The sequence below is a fragment of the Quercus suber genome, unplaced genomic scaffold, assembly GCF_002906115.3.
Source record: "Quercus suber isolate HL8 unplaced genomic scaffold, Cork oak 2.0 scaffold_221, whole genome shotgun sequence".
In the NCBI taxonomy this organism is placed as follows: Eukaryota; Viridiplantae; Streptophyta; class Magnoliopsida; order Fagales; family Fagaceae; genus Quercus; species Quercus suber.
In genome coordinates, this window is record NW_027069679.1 from 636,374 (window position 1) to 646,756 (window position 10,383).

Consider the following 10,383-nt stretch of genomic DNA (forward strand, 5'->3'; position numbering starts at 1 on the left):
AGTTGGGCCGTTTGGTTCGACGGCAGAGGCTGGGTTTTTTAAATGTGGGTTTAGTTTCTCTAGATTTGCGAATATGGGTTGTTGATGGGTTGATAGTGCTTTTTTTTTATTTATTTATTTATTTTTTTTTTTAGATGGTGGTTTTGGAGAATTGGATCAGATTTGATTTGAGTTTCAGGCATGGGGGAATTCACAGATAAATCCCACCATCAATAAAAGTTCATGTGTTTCAATCGACGGAAAGGTGCGGGCAATTAAGAATAAAAAATATTTTGTGACGTGTTTTATTTTCTACCGTTAGATTTGTTACTTGCCACGTGTTTCCCATCGTATTAAAATGGGAGGAAACTCCCTAAAAGTTTACGTTGCACAAAAGAAACGCACCGTTCTGCTCTCCATTCTCGTTTCGGTGAAGCCCTTTGCTCCAGCCTCCGATTTCGATTCCTTTCCCCATTACCAAACCTTTTCAGAGATCAGGTTCCAACCACCAGGTCAGTGGCAGATTTTTTTTTTTTTTTTCCTTCATTCTGACGTAAATCCTATAAATTCCAGATTTATCAAATTTTTCTAGCTTCGTAAATTTTGAGATTTCGATTTCCATTATTTTCTTTTGGGGTTTCTTGTGCATTTTTGGCTCACATTTGTGTCTCTCACAAATGGGTTGTTGTTGAAATACTATTCTATTGGAGCATTCTGGATTAATATGCGTATTTTCTGACATAGTTAATGGAATTGGATATTGTAGCTTCTGTTAATTTATTAGTGATGATATGCATTTACTTTTTGTTGGTTTGGGGGTGAAATTCTCTAAAATGGGCATGTTGAAGGGGTTTTCTTTGATGGGTTTCTCTTGATTTTCCTTATTGCATTGTGGGTATAAGTATAATTTTGCTGTTGTGGGGGGATTATATCTAAGATTCTGTAAGTGGGTTTCCCTTTTTCTTATTTTTTGGTAGGGGTTGGAGGAGTGGTGGTGAAGGTGATGATGCTAAAAATTACTTGATATGATGTATGTTAGTTTGAGTGGCAGATTTTTTTTTTTTTTTCCTTCATTCTGACGTAAATCCTATAAATTCCAGATTTATCAAATTTTTCTAGCTTCGTAAATTTTGAGATTTCGATTTCCATTATTTTCTTTTGGGGTTTCTTGTGCATTTTTGGCTCACATTTGTGTCTCTCACAAATGGGTTGTTGTTGAAATACTATTCTATTGGAGCATTCTGGATTAATATGCGTATTTTCTGACATAGTTAATGGAATTGGATATTGTAGCTTCTGTTAATTTATTAGTGATGATATGCATTTACTTTTTGTTGGTTTGGGGGTGAAATTCTCTAAAATGGGCATGTTGAAGGGGTTTTCTTTGATGGGTTTCTCTTGATTTTCCTTATTGCATTGTGGGTATAAGTATAATTTTGCTGTTGTGGGGGGATTATATCTAAGATTCTGTAAGTGGGTTTCCCTTTTTCTTATTTTTTGGTAGGGGTTGGAGGAGTGGTGGTGAAGGTGATGATGCTAAAAATTACTTGATATGATGTATGTTAGTTTGTTCATAAAATGAGTGTAGTTGAAAGAGAAGGTTAGGATGGATAAGATAAGTGAACATACAATATAAGGAAAGATAGAATTCAAAATGAGAAAATTCGCTTAAAGATAAGGGTGGCGGCCCTCTATTGATGAAAAGATGAGGAAGAGTAATTTAAATTGGATGGATTAGTCAAAGTTAAGCAATTAGACTATCAAGTTGAAATAATGAAAATTGGTAGAGGAAGATCTAAAATAACAATAGTAGTAGTAGTAAAAAAGGATGTCAATTAAGAGGTAACGGAGAGTATGACTTAGGATAGAACAGAATGTTGGAAAAGAATACATATAGTTGACCATAATTTGTCTGTTGAAGATCCATATAATTTCATCGACAGTAGATGAAAGTCAATTTCACCATTTTTTCGAGGAATGTCCTTAATGACCAATATATGACTAAATAACTCAGCTGAATTGGCATGGTGCATTTTTTTTTTTTTTTTTGTAATGTCATATAACAGTTGCTTGGCATCTTTACCTATTTCTTTGTCCTACTTTTTCAAGACCCACGAGTTATTCACTTATTTGCATGGTTTTTCCTATTTTTGAATTTTTAAGTTCCTAATTTTATTATCATTACCTATTCCTTTCCTTGATTAGGCATGCTTAGATCCCCCCCGCCCCCCAGCATGGCAGACGGTCCGGTAATATTTTTAACCAAATCATTCATGATATTGCCATGCACCTGCTGGGAAACAATGCAATGAACATCAAATTCAATAATTTGAGTTTTCCACTATGAGTGTCTTTGATGAACTTATTTTCATTGGTTTATTTGAATAAATTGTATAAAAATACATATACTTCGAAAAAGTGAAGCGTTAAAAAACTGTATATAAGCCAGAGGTGAAAATAAGCTGGTATTTTAAGCTAAAATAAACAGGCCCTAAGTCCCACACCTAAGCATTTTGTTCATAAGTTTAGTAGACATAGCTAAGGGGTATGGAACTTTGGAAGATTGATTTTTATTAAGGATCCATTTGCTGTTGGGATAATGTATATGTTTAGGACTGGGTTGTCAATCCTGCATTTTGGTTTTTGTGGGCACAATAGTATATATGATCTGCAACTACATAGAATAAATGAAATGGGTCACATTTTCTTTTAATCATCTAATTGCTAATGATTTGGATTAATTTTCTGATTATGAACATGGATTCATTTTTATCCTCAACATTGTTGAGAAAAACAAACAGTGTGTAGGTCATGTTAATTCAATTCATAAATGAGTTAGGTCCTAACACCAAAAAAATGTAATGTTTCTCAGTACACAAAGCTTAGGAAACTGAATGACCACGCAACATACTCTTACTAGACATGAGTTACCCATGTTCATATGGTTTAAATGGCCAAACTTACTTGTAAACTCTTCCACACCCATTGCTGAAACGTGCTTAACCACTCATGTGACCTTGACCAGTATGTGATTCTCATCATCTCATATCTACACCATGCATTCAAACTAATTTATGGGGGGCGTAGGGTGACAACTTGACAGCCTTGACCAGAATGCTATATCCCGATACCTTTGTGCTGAAGTTTCCCTTGGCCTTTCATGTATCCAATTTGCAACTTGGACATCATCCATTCGTATTACTTAAGAACGTGTTGTCAAACTAATCATGTTAGCATTCATTTCTCCCTGTCATGTATGTTCAATTGATGCTTAGAAGATATTTTGACATGCTCTTCTTCTAGCAGTTTCTTTTTTTTTTCTATAAAATACAAAAGGGAGGAAGTGTGGGGCAAAAAAATTCCCTTAAGTTGAAATCCATTGAGCTTTTACATAATAAATTCTTCAACATACAGGAAAATGGGTTTGTGGACATTATTGGAGGGATTTCTACTTCTTGCAAATGCATTGGCAATATTAAATGAGGACCGCTTCTTGGCACCTAGAGGATGGAGCTTCTCAGAATTCTCAGGGGGCAAGTCGAAATCATTTAAGGGGCAGCTTATCGGCCTTATTTATGCAACCCAGTACTTAAGAGTACCTCTCATACTGTTAAACTCCATCTTTGTTGTTGTAAAGTTGGTATCTGGATGATACCACGTAAGGTAAGATTTTGCTTTTTAATGTTGACTTTTTATTAATTTAAGTATGACTAGAAAAAAAATTTCACCATTAGGCTATTCTTGAAGATTTCAAGTAACAAGGATATATTATGTTTGATATTAATCATTAAATAAAATACAAATCGGCATTTCCTGAAATTCAGAATTGATGTCTCATAAAACTAGCAAACTTGTTATATGATCCAGACCTTTAGGCTTTCCTCTGGGTGGGTTTTTTTTTTTTTTTTTTTTTTTTAAAAAACTCTGGTGAGCTGTAAGATATACAAATTTTTTTCTGCATAACTCTACATTTTTTAGCTTAGTTTTATTTGTGAGTGCGACTAGGACGTAGTGTTTGAATGATGTTTAAGACAAATGTAAGCATGAGAAATATTCCTTCAGGATCAATTTATAGCATAGACAGCTATATGGCAAAAATACAATTTGTTAAACAGTGTCAAAATATATATCTCACATCAATGTCGATCATAAAGTGTAAGGTCACTGACTGAACCTTGCAGTTTCTATTCACCTTCCAGAAAAGGGGTAAGCAATGAAATAATACCCTCTATCTCCAGAATAATTATGAAACAGATGATTTTCCTTTCTTTCTTCTTCTTCTTTTTTTGAAAGCTTGACTTGGTACCTTTCTTGGCTGGCATTCCATTTGTCCCTTTCTTTTGAAGCTATTTCAATTTGTTTGCTATAAAAGTGTTGACATCTTATGATTACCTTCTTTCTGTTGATTATTAGAGTATGCTAACTATGAGATTTGTATAATTTTCAGTTTCTGAATGATTGCAGATATCATAAAGATACACCAGATTGCGGGGCTACACAAAAAGAAAGTTTTTCTGAAAGGCTGAAGAATTTTGTTCTGTGTGCTTCATTTTCTTTTGGGGTGGTTGGGAGGAAGGATTAGTAATTTTAAGGTTGTTTTTATGCTTTAATGACAAATCTAGGTGGGGGGAATGAGGACATTTTGAATTTAATTGAATGTTACTGTTCAATTTTTGTGTTTTATTGAAATAGCTTTTGCAAGCGATCATTCAAAGTAACATATAGTTAGACCGTGTGTGGTAACTGTTGCCAACGTATAAACTTCAAATGCCGCACTTGCTCTTAGTATATGTTTGGATAGAAATTATTCGATCATGCGTTTGTTTGTTTTTTTTTTTTTTTTAATCCTGCGTCTCTTGCCATGAACAGTGAAATTAGGCAAATGCACAGTATTTTCATTAATGAACAGTATCCGAAAAATATTTTTTTTATTGTTTTCAGTTTTCAGTAAAATAAGTGGTATCTAAACGCATCTTTAGTTTATTCTGTGGTAATATAATTCCCTATGTATAACTCAAGAATTTACTTTCAAACCGTATGTTGTCATTTGGCAGCGGTATTCATTGATGGTACTTATCTTTCTTGGAGACGAATTTAGAAGTTTCTCATTGCAATAAATCTGATGTTTTGAGGTGAGGAAAAAACTATCCATTTAACAGTGTCAAATAATGAGTTGCCTCAACAATTGTCCTGGCACTTTCTAAAATAGATGCGGAGTTCCCTTCTTTAAGTTCAAAATTCCCCAAGTGTACCTTGTTAAACAAATTTTTAGGCACCGGTAAAAAAATACCTTGAAGGATCTAGGCCAATGAGCCTAGTTTTCTTTCCCAGAAGAACGTCTAATTTAAAATACGACTACTTAAGTTAATTTTATCATCCTTTGAATTTGGTTGTATATGTGGATAGAAGCAACGTCTTACACCGGCGAAAATAAATCCCATTCTTTTCAACTATGCTTCACCCTGGATTATGTGGTACATACATCTCTGGGTCAAAGTACCCTAAATAGGACAAGAATCATATGCATAGCCTTCTATGCTTAAAGCACTGAGCCTAATAAAATGCCAAGATGTCAATCAAGAATCGAATAATAATTGTGGGGGAAAAAAGAAGACAGGCGACTAGAGAAGAAGCTTAATCATAAATCAGCAAAAACATTGTATGTTTTGGAATCTACTGCAATGAGCCTCAAGGCTGCAATTGCTGCAGCAATAGACATGCAGCCAAAGAAGCAAACATTGAGCCAATGCCATAGCTTCTGTAAAGAAGTGAGTTTGGTCTTCTTTGCTACTAGATACATGTGGTTTGCAAGGATAAACGTCAAAGGAAATGTGCTGATTGCCCCTGTGAGGCTCATGAAATCTCCGAGGAATGGCAAAAGAGCTGCAACCAGTGTGTTAATAGCTAGGTAACCACCTCTCACTGAAATTCTGAATGACAAGTTGCGAGCTGACAAAGCGCTTCCTTTAATCCCAAATTTGGTATCCAAATACTCATACATTGGACTTGCAAATATCTGAAAGCAGCAAAAGGAACCTTAAATTAGGGCAGTGAAGCAACAAGAAAATGATTGCAGATTAGCCAAAGTAGGGAATGAAGACAAGTACATGCAAAGCAATGACTGTTTGCAGGAAGGCAGCAATATTGGCCATCGTCTTGACCCAAACTGCACCAGTGACATTGTTGAGCAAGTAAGATGATGTAGAAGATCCATAAGCCCAGTACCCGACAAAAGTAACAGCATACATTGGTAATACCCCGGCTGTGAACTGGAAGTACAAAGCTTTTAACATGTTGTCAACAACAGGCTGCCTCACTGTTGCCTGTTTCAAGAATATTGCAGAAAAAGAGGGTGAGTTTTGAAGGCAGAGTCAGAAAATAAAAAACAGAAAGAAATGGATACACACAGCATGCCTATTTTGGTTGTGGAAAGTGCAACCACAGATATTTACCTATCAGAGGGTTTGTCTATAAAACCAAGTAGAGTCATATATATATATATATATATAAATTAGGAGTTTAAGCTACTTGAAGATGAACATTCAACTTGACCAGCTTTGGAAATGATCAACAGGTTTTAACAAATGTAAAATTTTTCATTCTACAAAATGCCAAAATGATATATGTATTTGGGAAACATTATGCAAGTGATAAATTAACACCAGCTGAAGTACACCAAAAGCTTTAATTCTATTATTTCTGAATATCAACAATTGGTTTCACACCAGATGACAGAACATTCCCCTTTACATCAAAAATCTGGCCTACCTGTATCTCTGGAAGCATTCCAGTATTGAATGCAAAAACAAGATTAGCAGCTGCCCCTATTGTTGTAAAGATTTTGCTAGTTGCGGTTCCTGGAATGCTATAATCCCTGGCAGGTGCTTCGATTCCTACAACAACACATAGAATACTGATGCCAATTTGATGCTACCAAAATATTTATTTTATTATTGCAAATGCAGATTTGACCCTAAAAATTATAAATTTAACTGGCCTAGAAGAGAAAAAGACATAGATGAAAAGTACCATTTAGCTTACAAGGAAATAAATCAAGAGCAATCTTAACAAGAGAAACTCCAGCTAATCTATCAAGGACATTCGAGGGGCATGTACTTAGCCTATCCCTTAAAACCATGTAAATAAAACATGCACATTTTGCAGGAGCTGGAAGAATTACATGTTAATTCTATCTTTGGAGAGAATGCAACTTTGTCTACTAGCCTAAGTGGACCAGTTGACTGTTGCTCCCCAAACCATGGTTTGCAAACCACCTAGATCAGGCTAGCTAATGGCCCAACCAATTGCTCAGATGCCAGCTTAAGGACCTAGTCTATTATTATTATTATTATTTTTTTTAAAATTTTATCAGTGCTTAAGAACCTTTATATACTAGCATGTTAATTATATGGTACATTGTGTTCCTTGAAACATAAAGCACAAAGTGCATATCATTATCTGAATAAACTTCAATATGGTAAGCGCTATCTGGAATAAAACACCGAAGACAAGACCTTACCATCTTGAAGCGAGAGCACGAATGCTATGATTATATAAATCAGGCTGAAGAATGTTGAAAATCCCAACCAAAACCTAAGTGCTGACAAATGGGGTATGCATATGGCAAACAAGGCACATACAAACCCAGCTATGGCAATAAAGTAGGGGAGCTTCATGATATGGTCATCCCTGAAAAGAACATAGACAGCCTGCATGGCAAATGCACAGATCAAAAGGTTTAGAAAAAAACTCAGACAGCTTTAATCATCAGATCTAAGGACTTATTTTTTATAAGTTATATCTATGGACTAGTTACAATTTATTAATAATAGCTCTTAACTGATAACAATTAACACACACTCATGCTTTGTCAAGTTGTCATAAAACTGGCTTGTTCTTATTCAAATAGCTCAGTGGCAATCAGATGCAAACCATATTGGACAACAGAATGAGGCAGCATACTGGAATATCATCTGATTACGACACAAAATTTTTATTTTATTTTAAACACACATACACACAAAAGAATCTTTATCATGTCTCCCTTTAATGCAGAGTGCTATTATAAAGGCTGAAGACTTAACTTTTTTCCAATTGCAAGAATAATCAAACGTATTGAACAACTTCCCTATATTCTTATCCTGTTAGTAAAGAAGCTCATTTATTCGATTTGATCTTACCTTTAGGGCTGAACCAGCCAAAATGATAAAACCAGTGTTAATCATGAAAAGATTGACATATTGTAGTGCCCATGTAAGAGAATAAGCTTTCCTACCTGCCATGATAAGACCCCATAGAGCCGAAGTTAGAAAATAAGCCATAAACAAAAAGCAAATGCAATGTATTTGAGAAAATAGGTCCACTTAATTTTCCTTTGTTATTTTTCTCTTTGTTCATACCGTATATATGTCCTGCAAGGTCCCTGTATCTGATATGCCTCTTGCCCCCAAATTCATGAAGCTTGGCAATAAGAGTATTTGCATACAAAGATATGGCAGTGGCTATTATCAAACCAACTATACCAAATATCCAACCCAGAGGAACCATGATAGTCCCAGAATATCCCAGTACATAAGCACTGTTGATACCAGTAGTCAGGACGAAACCCGCTTGAAACCATGAATCTATAAATTGAAAACACAAAAAAAATAAAAATTAAATTAAATATGAGCTCAAAAAAAGATAAAATTTAATATCATTAACTCATGGTAATTGAAATTATTTATACTTAAAAGATTACCCTGATACAGAATATCCCCTTCCTTAGAGTTTCAAATTCAGAGGCATTAATAATAACACAGCAATGAGCAATGGCAATCCATAATTTCTTCTTCTCTCTTTTCAATATGATAGAATTTGAACCTATGTCCATGATGATTATTCTTTATTATCACATCAAAACACCAATTGAGTTCTTTTTTGAGTAGGTGAGATTCAAGTACAAATTCTTAATTTCATCACCCAAAATAAAAAAAACGACTTTACCAGATAAGCCAGATGAGTGAACTGGAACCACAATGGCAATCCATAATTGAGCAAGAAAAGAAAGTGTAGTGAACAAACATACTTCAAATACTAAATGGCCCAAATCTTTTTAGCAATCAAAACTTACACAACCAAATAGATCCATTCCATTTGACACAAAAAACAATTAGAGTACCCAATCAAGCAAACATTTTGGGGTCTTGTACAGCATAAATAAATAAATAAAAAAGCAATAACCCCATTTTCCACAAACCAATAAAATGCCAAAAACAAAAACTCCAAAAAGTTAAAACTATATTACCTTTGCTAATCTGATGAGCGGTTTGTGGGATCTCCACGTCCAACTCGTCTTCATCGTACACTTTCCTAGGACGAGAATCATCATTGGCTCCTGCGTTGTTATCCATGTAATTCACTTCCTCTTCCTGGGTTATTGCTGTTGATGATGATGGTTGTCCCAGGAGAGGTACGCTGACCTCCTCGTCCTCCGCCTCCTCGTCTTCTTCAAAAATACACGAAGTGAAAGCCAGCGTATCCAATTGCCGCTATATCTCGCTCTTATATAGGAGAAAGTCTCGGGGCCAGGTACCATAAAAGCAAATAATCAAATACAAATTCCTTCCCACAACAAAAGGCGACCCCCAATAATTACTTACAACCGAAGAATCTAACAGGCGGGTATGTTTAGAAAGAAATCATAGTTGTAATTCGTAAATGCCATGTTCTCATGCCTATTGGCCACCACACTTTTTTAGTGCTTCTTCTTTCTTGCGTGTCAGCGTGTCATAGAAGCACTCGTTGCGAATCCAGAGCTCAGAGTCTCAGACAAAACTTGGTTTGTGTTAGATACTTTTTTGTATTTTTTTTAATGAAATAGTTTTTATGTAACAGTATAAAGGAGTCTTGGTTTTGTGGGTATGATTGTTTAGGTTAGTTAAAACTGGTACCGACAGATTTTTACTAGCAGTATCAAGTTGAACTACGAGGCATTTGTCCCTGTAAACAAGTTTCGTACTAACTGTCAATGATTCCTTAAAAAAAACAACAAGAAGTTACCAAGAATCTATGGGTTTGAAGTAATTGCGTCTTGGGTTACTTTTGTTCGTTTGACTGTTATGTATCATATCATTTGTGTGGCATTGAGAGTCTTCTTGTCATCTGTCTTTTTCTTTTTTGCTTTTTGTTGCAAAATAAAAGGAATTGCAAGAAAAGATAAAGAAATGGGAGAATGGAATTATATCTAAACTTCTTCTTCAATGGTTATTAATTATGTAAAATTATATTTTCCTTCATACAGATTACTTTCATATCAGTTGCAAGAAAACAAAACATTCGTATAGGGAAGGCTTAAAAGCTGAGGGATAAAGTCCCTTAACTTTTTCCACCCCTATATATAATTTAGGTTGGGTGGAATGTTAG

The 10,383-nt window shown here is 34.9% G+C and overlaps 2 protein-coding genes across 3 annotated transcripts; one reads left to right on the plus strand and one right to left on the minus strand.

The window, feature by feature from the left end:
• Positions 1–347: 347 nt before the first annotated feature.
• LOC111983061 (uncharacterized) lies at positions 348–4,687 on the plus strand. 2 transcript variants are annotated; one of them, XM_024014716.2, is made up of 3 exons: positions 348–491; positions 3,394–3,642; positions 4,427–4,687. In XM_024014716.2, the coding sequence occupies exon 2, from the start codon at positions 3,398–3,400 to the stop codon at positions 3,629–3,631; it is 234 nt and encodes a 77-aa protein (XP_023870484.1). In that variant the 5' UTR covers positions 348–491; positions 3,394–3,397; the 3' UTR covers positions 3,632–3,642; positions 4,427–4,687. The 2 variants fall into 2 exon arrangements, with proteins under 2 accessions (XP_023870484.1, XP_023870485.1); XM_024014717.2 differs by having other exon boundaries at positions 4,444–4,687.
• Positions 4,688–5,549: 862 nt separating this feature from the next.
• Positions 5,550–9,970, minus strand: LOC111983059 (proline transporter 2). Its single transcript, XM_024014713.2, has 7 exons — positions 9,266–9,970; positions 8,379–8,603; positions 8,160–8,254; positions 7,499–7,688; positions 6,748–6,872; positions 6,087–6,302; positions 5,550–5,995 (listed from the first exon to the last, which is right to left on the minus strand). Exons 1-7 carry the CDS (start codon positions 9,369–9,371, stop codon positions 5,618–5,620), a joined length of 1,335 nt encoding a protein of 444 aa, XP_023870481.1. The 5' UTR covers positions 9,372–9,970; the 3' UTR covers positions 5,550–5,617.
• Positions 9,971–10,383: the final 413 nt, after the last annotated feature.

What these genes read in the sequence shown, in the direction of transcription:
- LOC111983059 (XM_024014713.2), bottom strand. Translation starts at nt 9,371, where the DNA reads ATGGATAACAACGCAGGAGCCAATGATGATTCTCGTCCTAGGAAAGTG. An exon ending in CCTTGCAGGACATATATACG is followed by an intron (nt 8,255 to 8,378) that starts GTATGAACAAAG and finishes TTATCATGGCAG; the next exon opens with GTAGGAAAGCTTATTCTCTT. An exon ending in GAATGCTTCCAGAGATACAG is followed by an intron (nt 6,303 to 6,747) that starts GTAGGCCAGATT and finishes TTCTTGAAACAG; the next exon opens with GCAACAGTGAGGCAGCCTGT.
- LOC111983061 (XM_024014716.2), top strand. Translation starts at nt 3,398, where the DNA reads ATGGGTTTGTGGACATTATTGGAGGGATTTCTACTTCTTGCAAATGCA.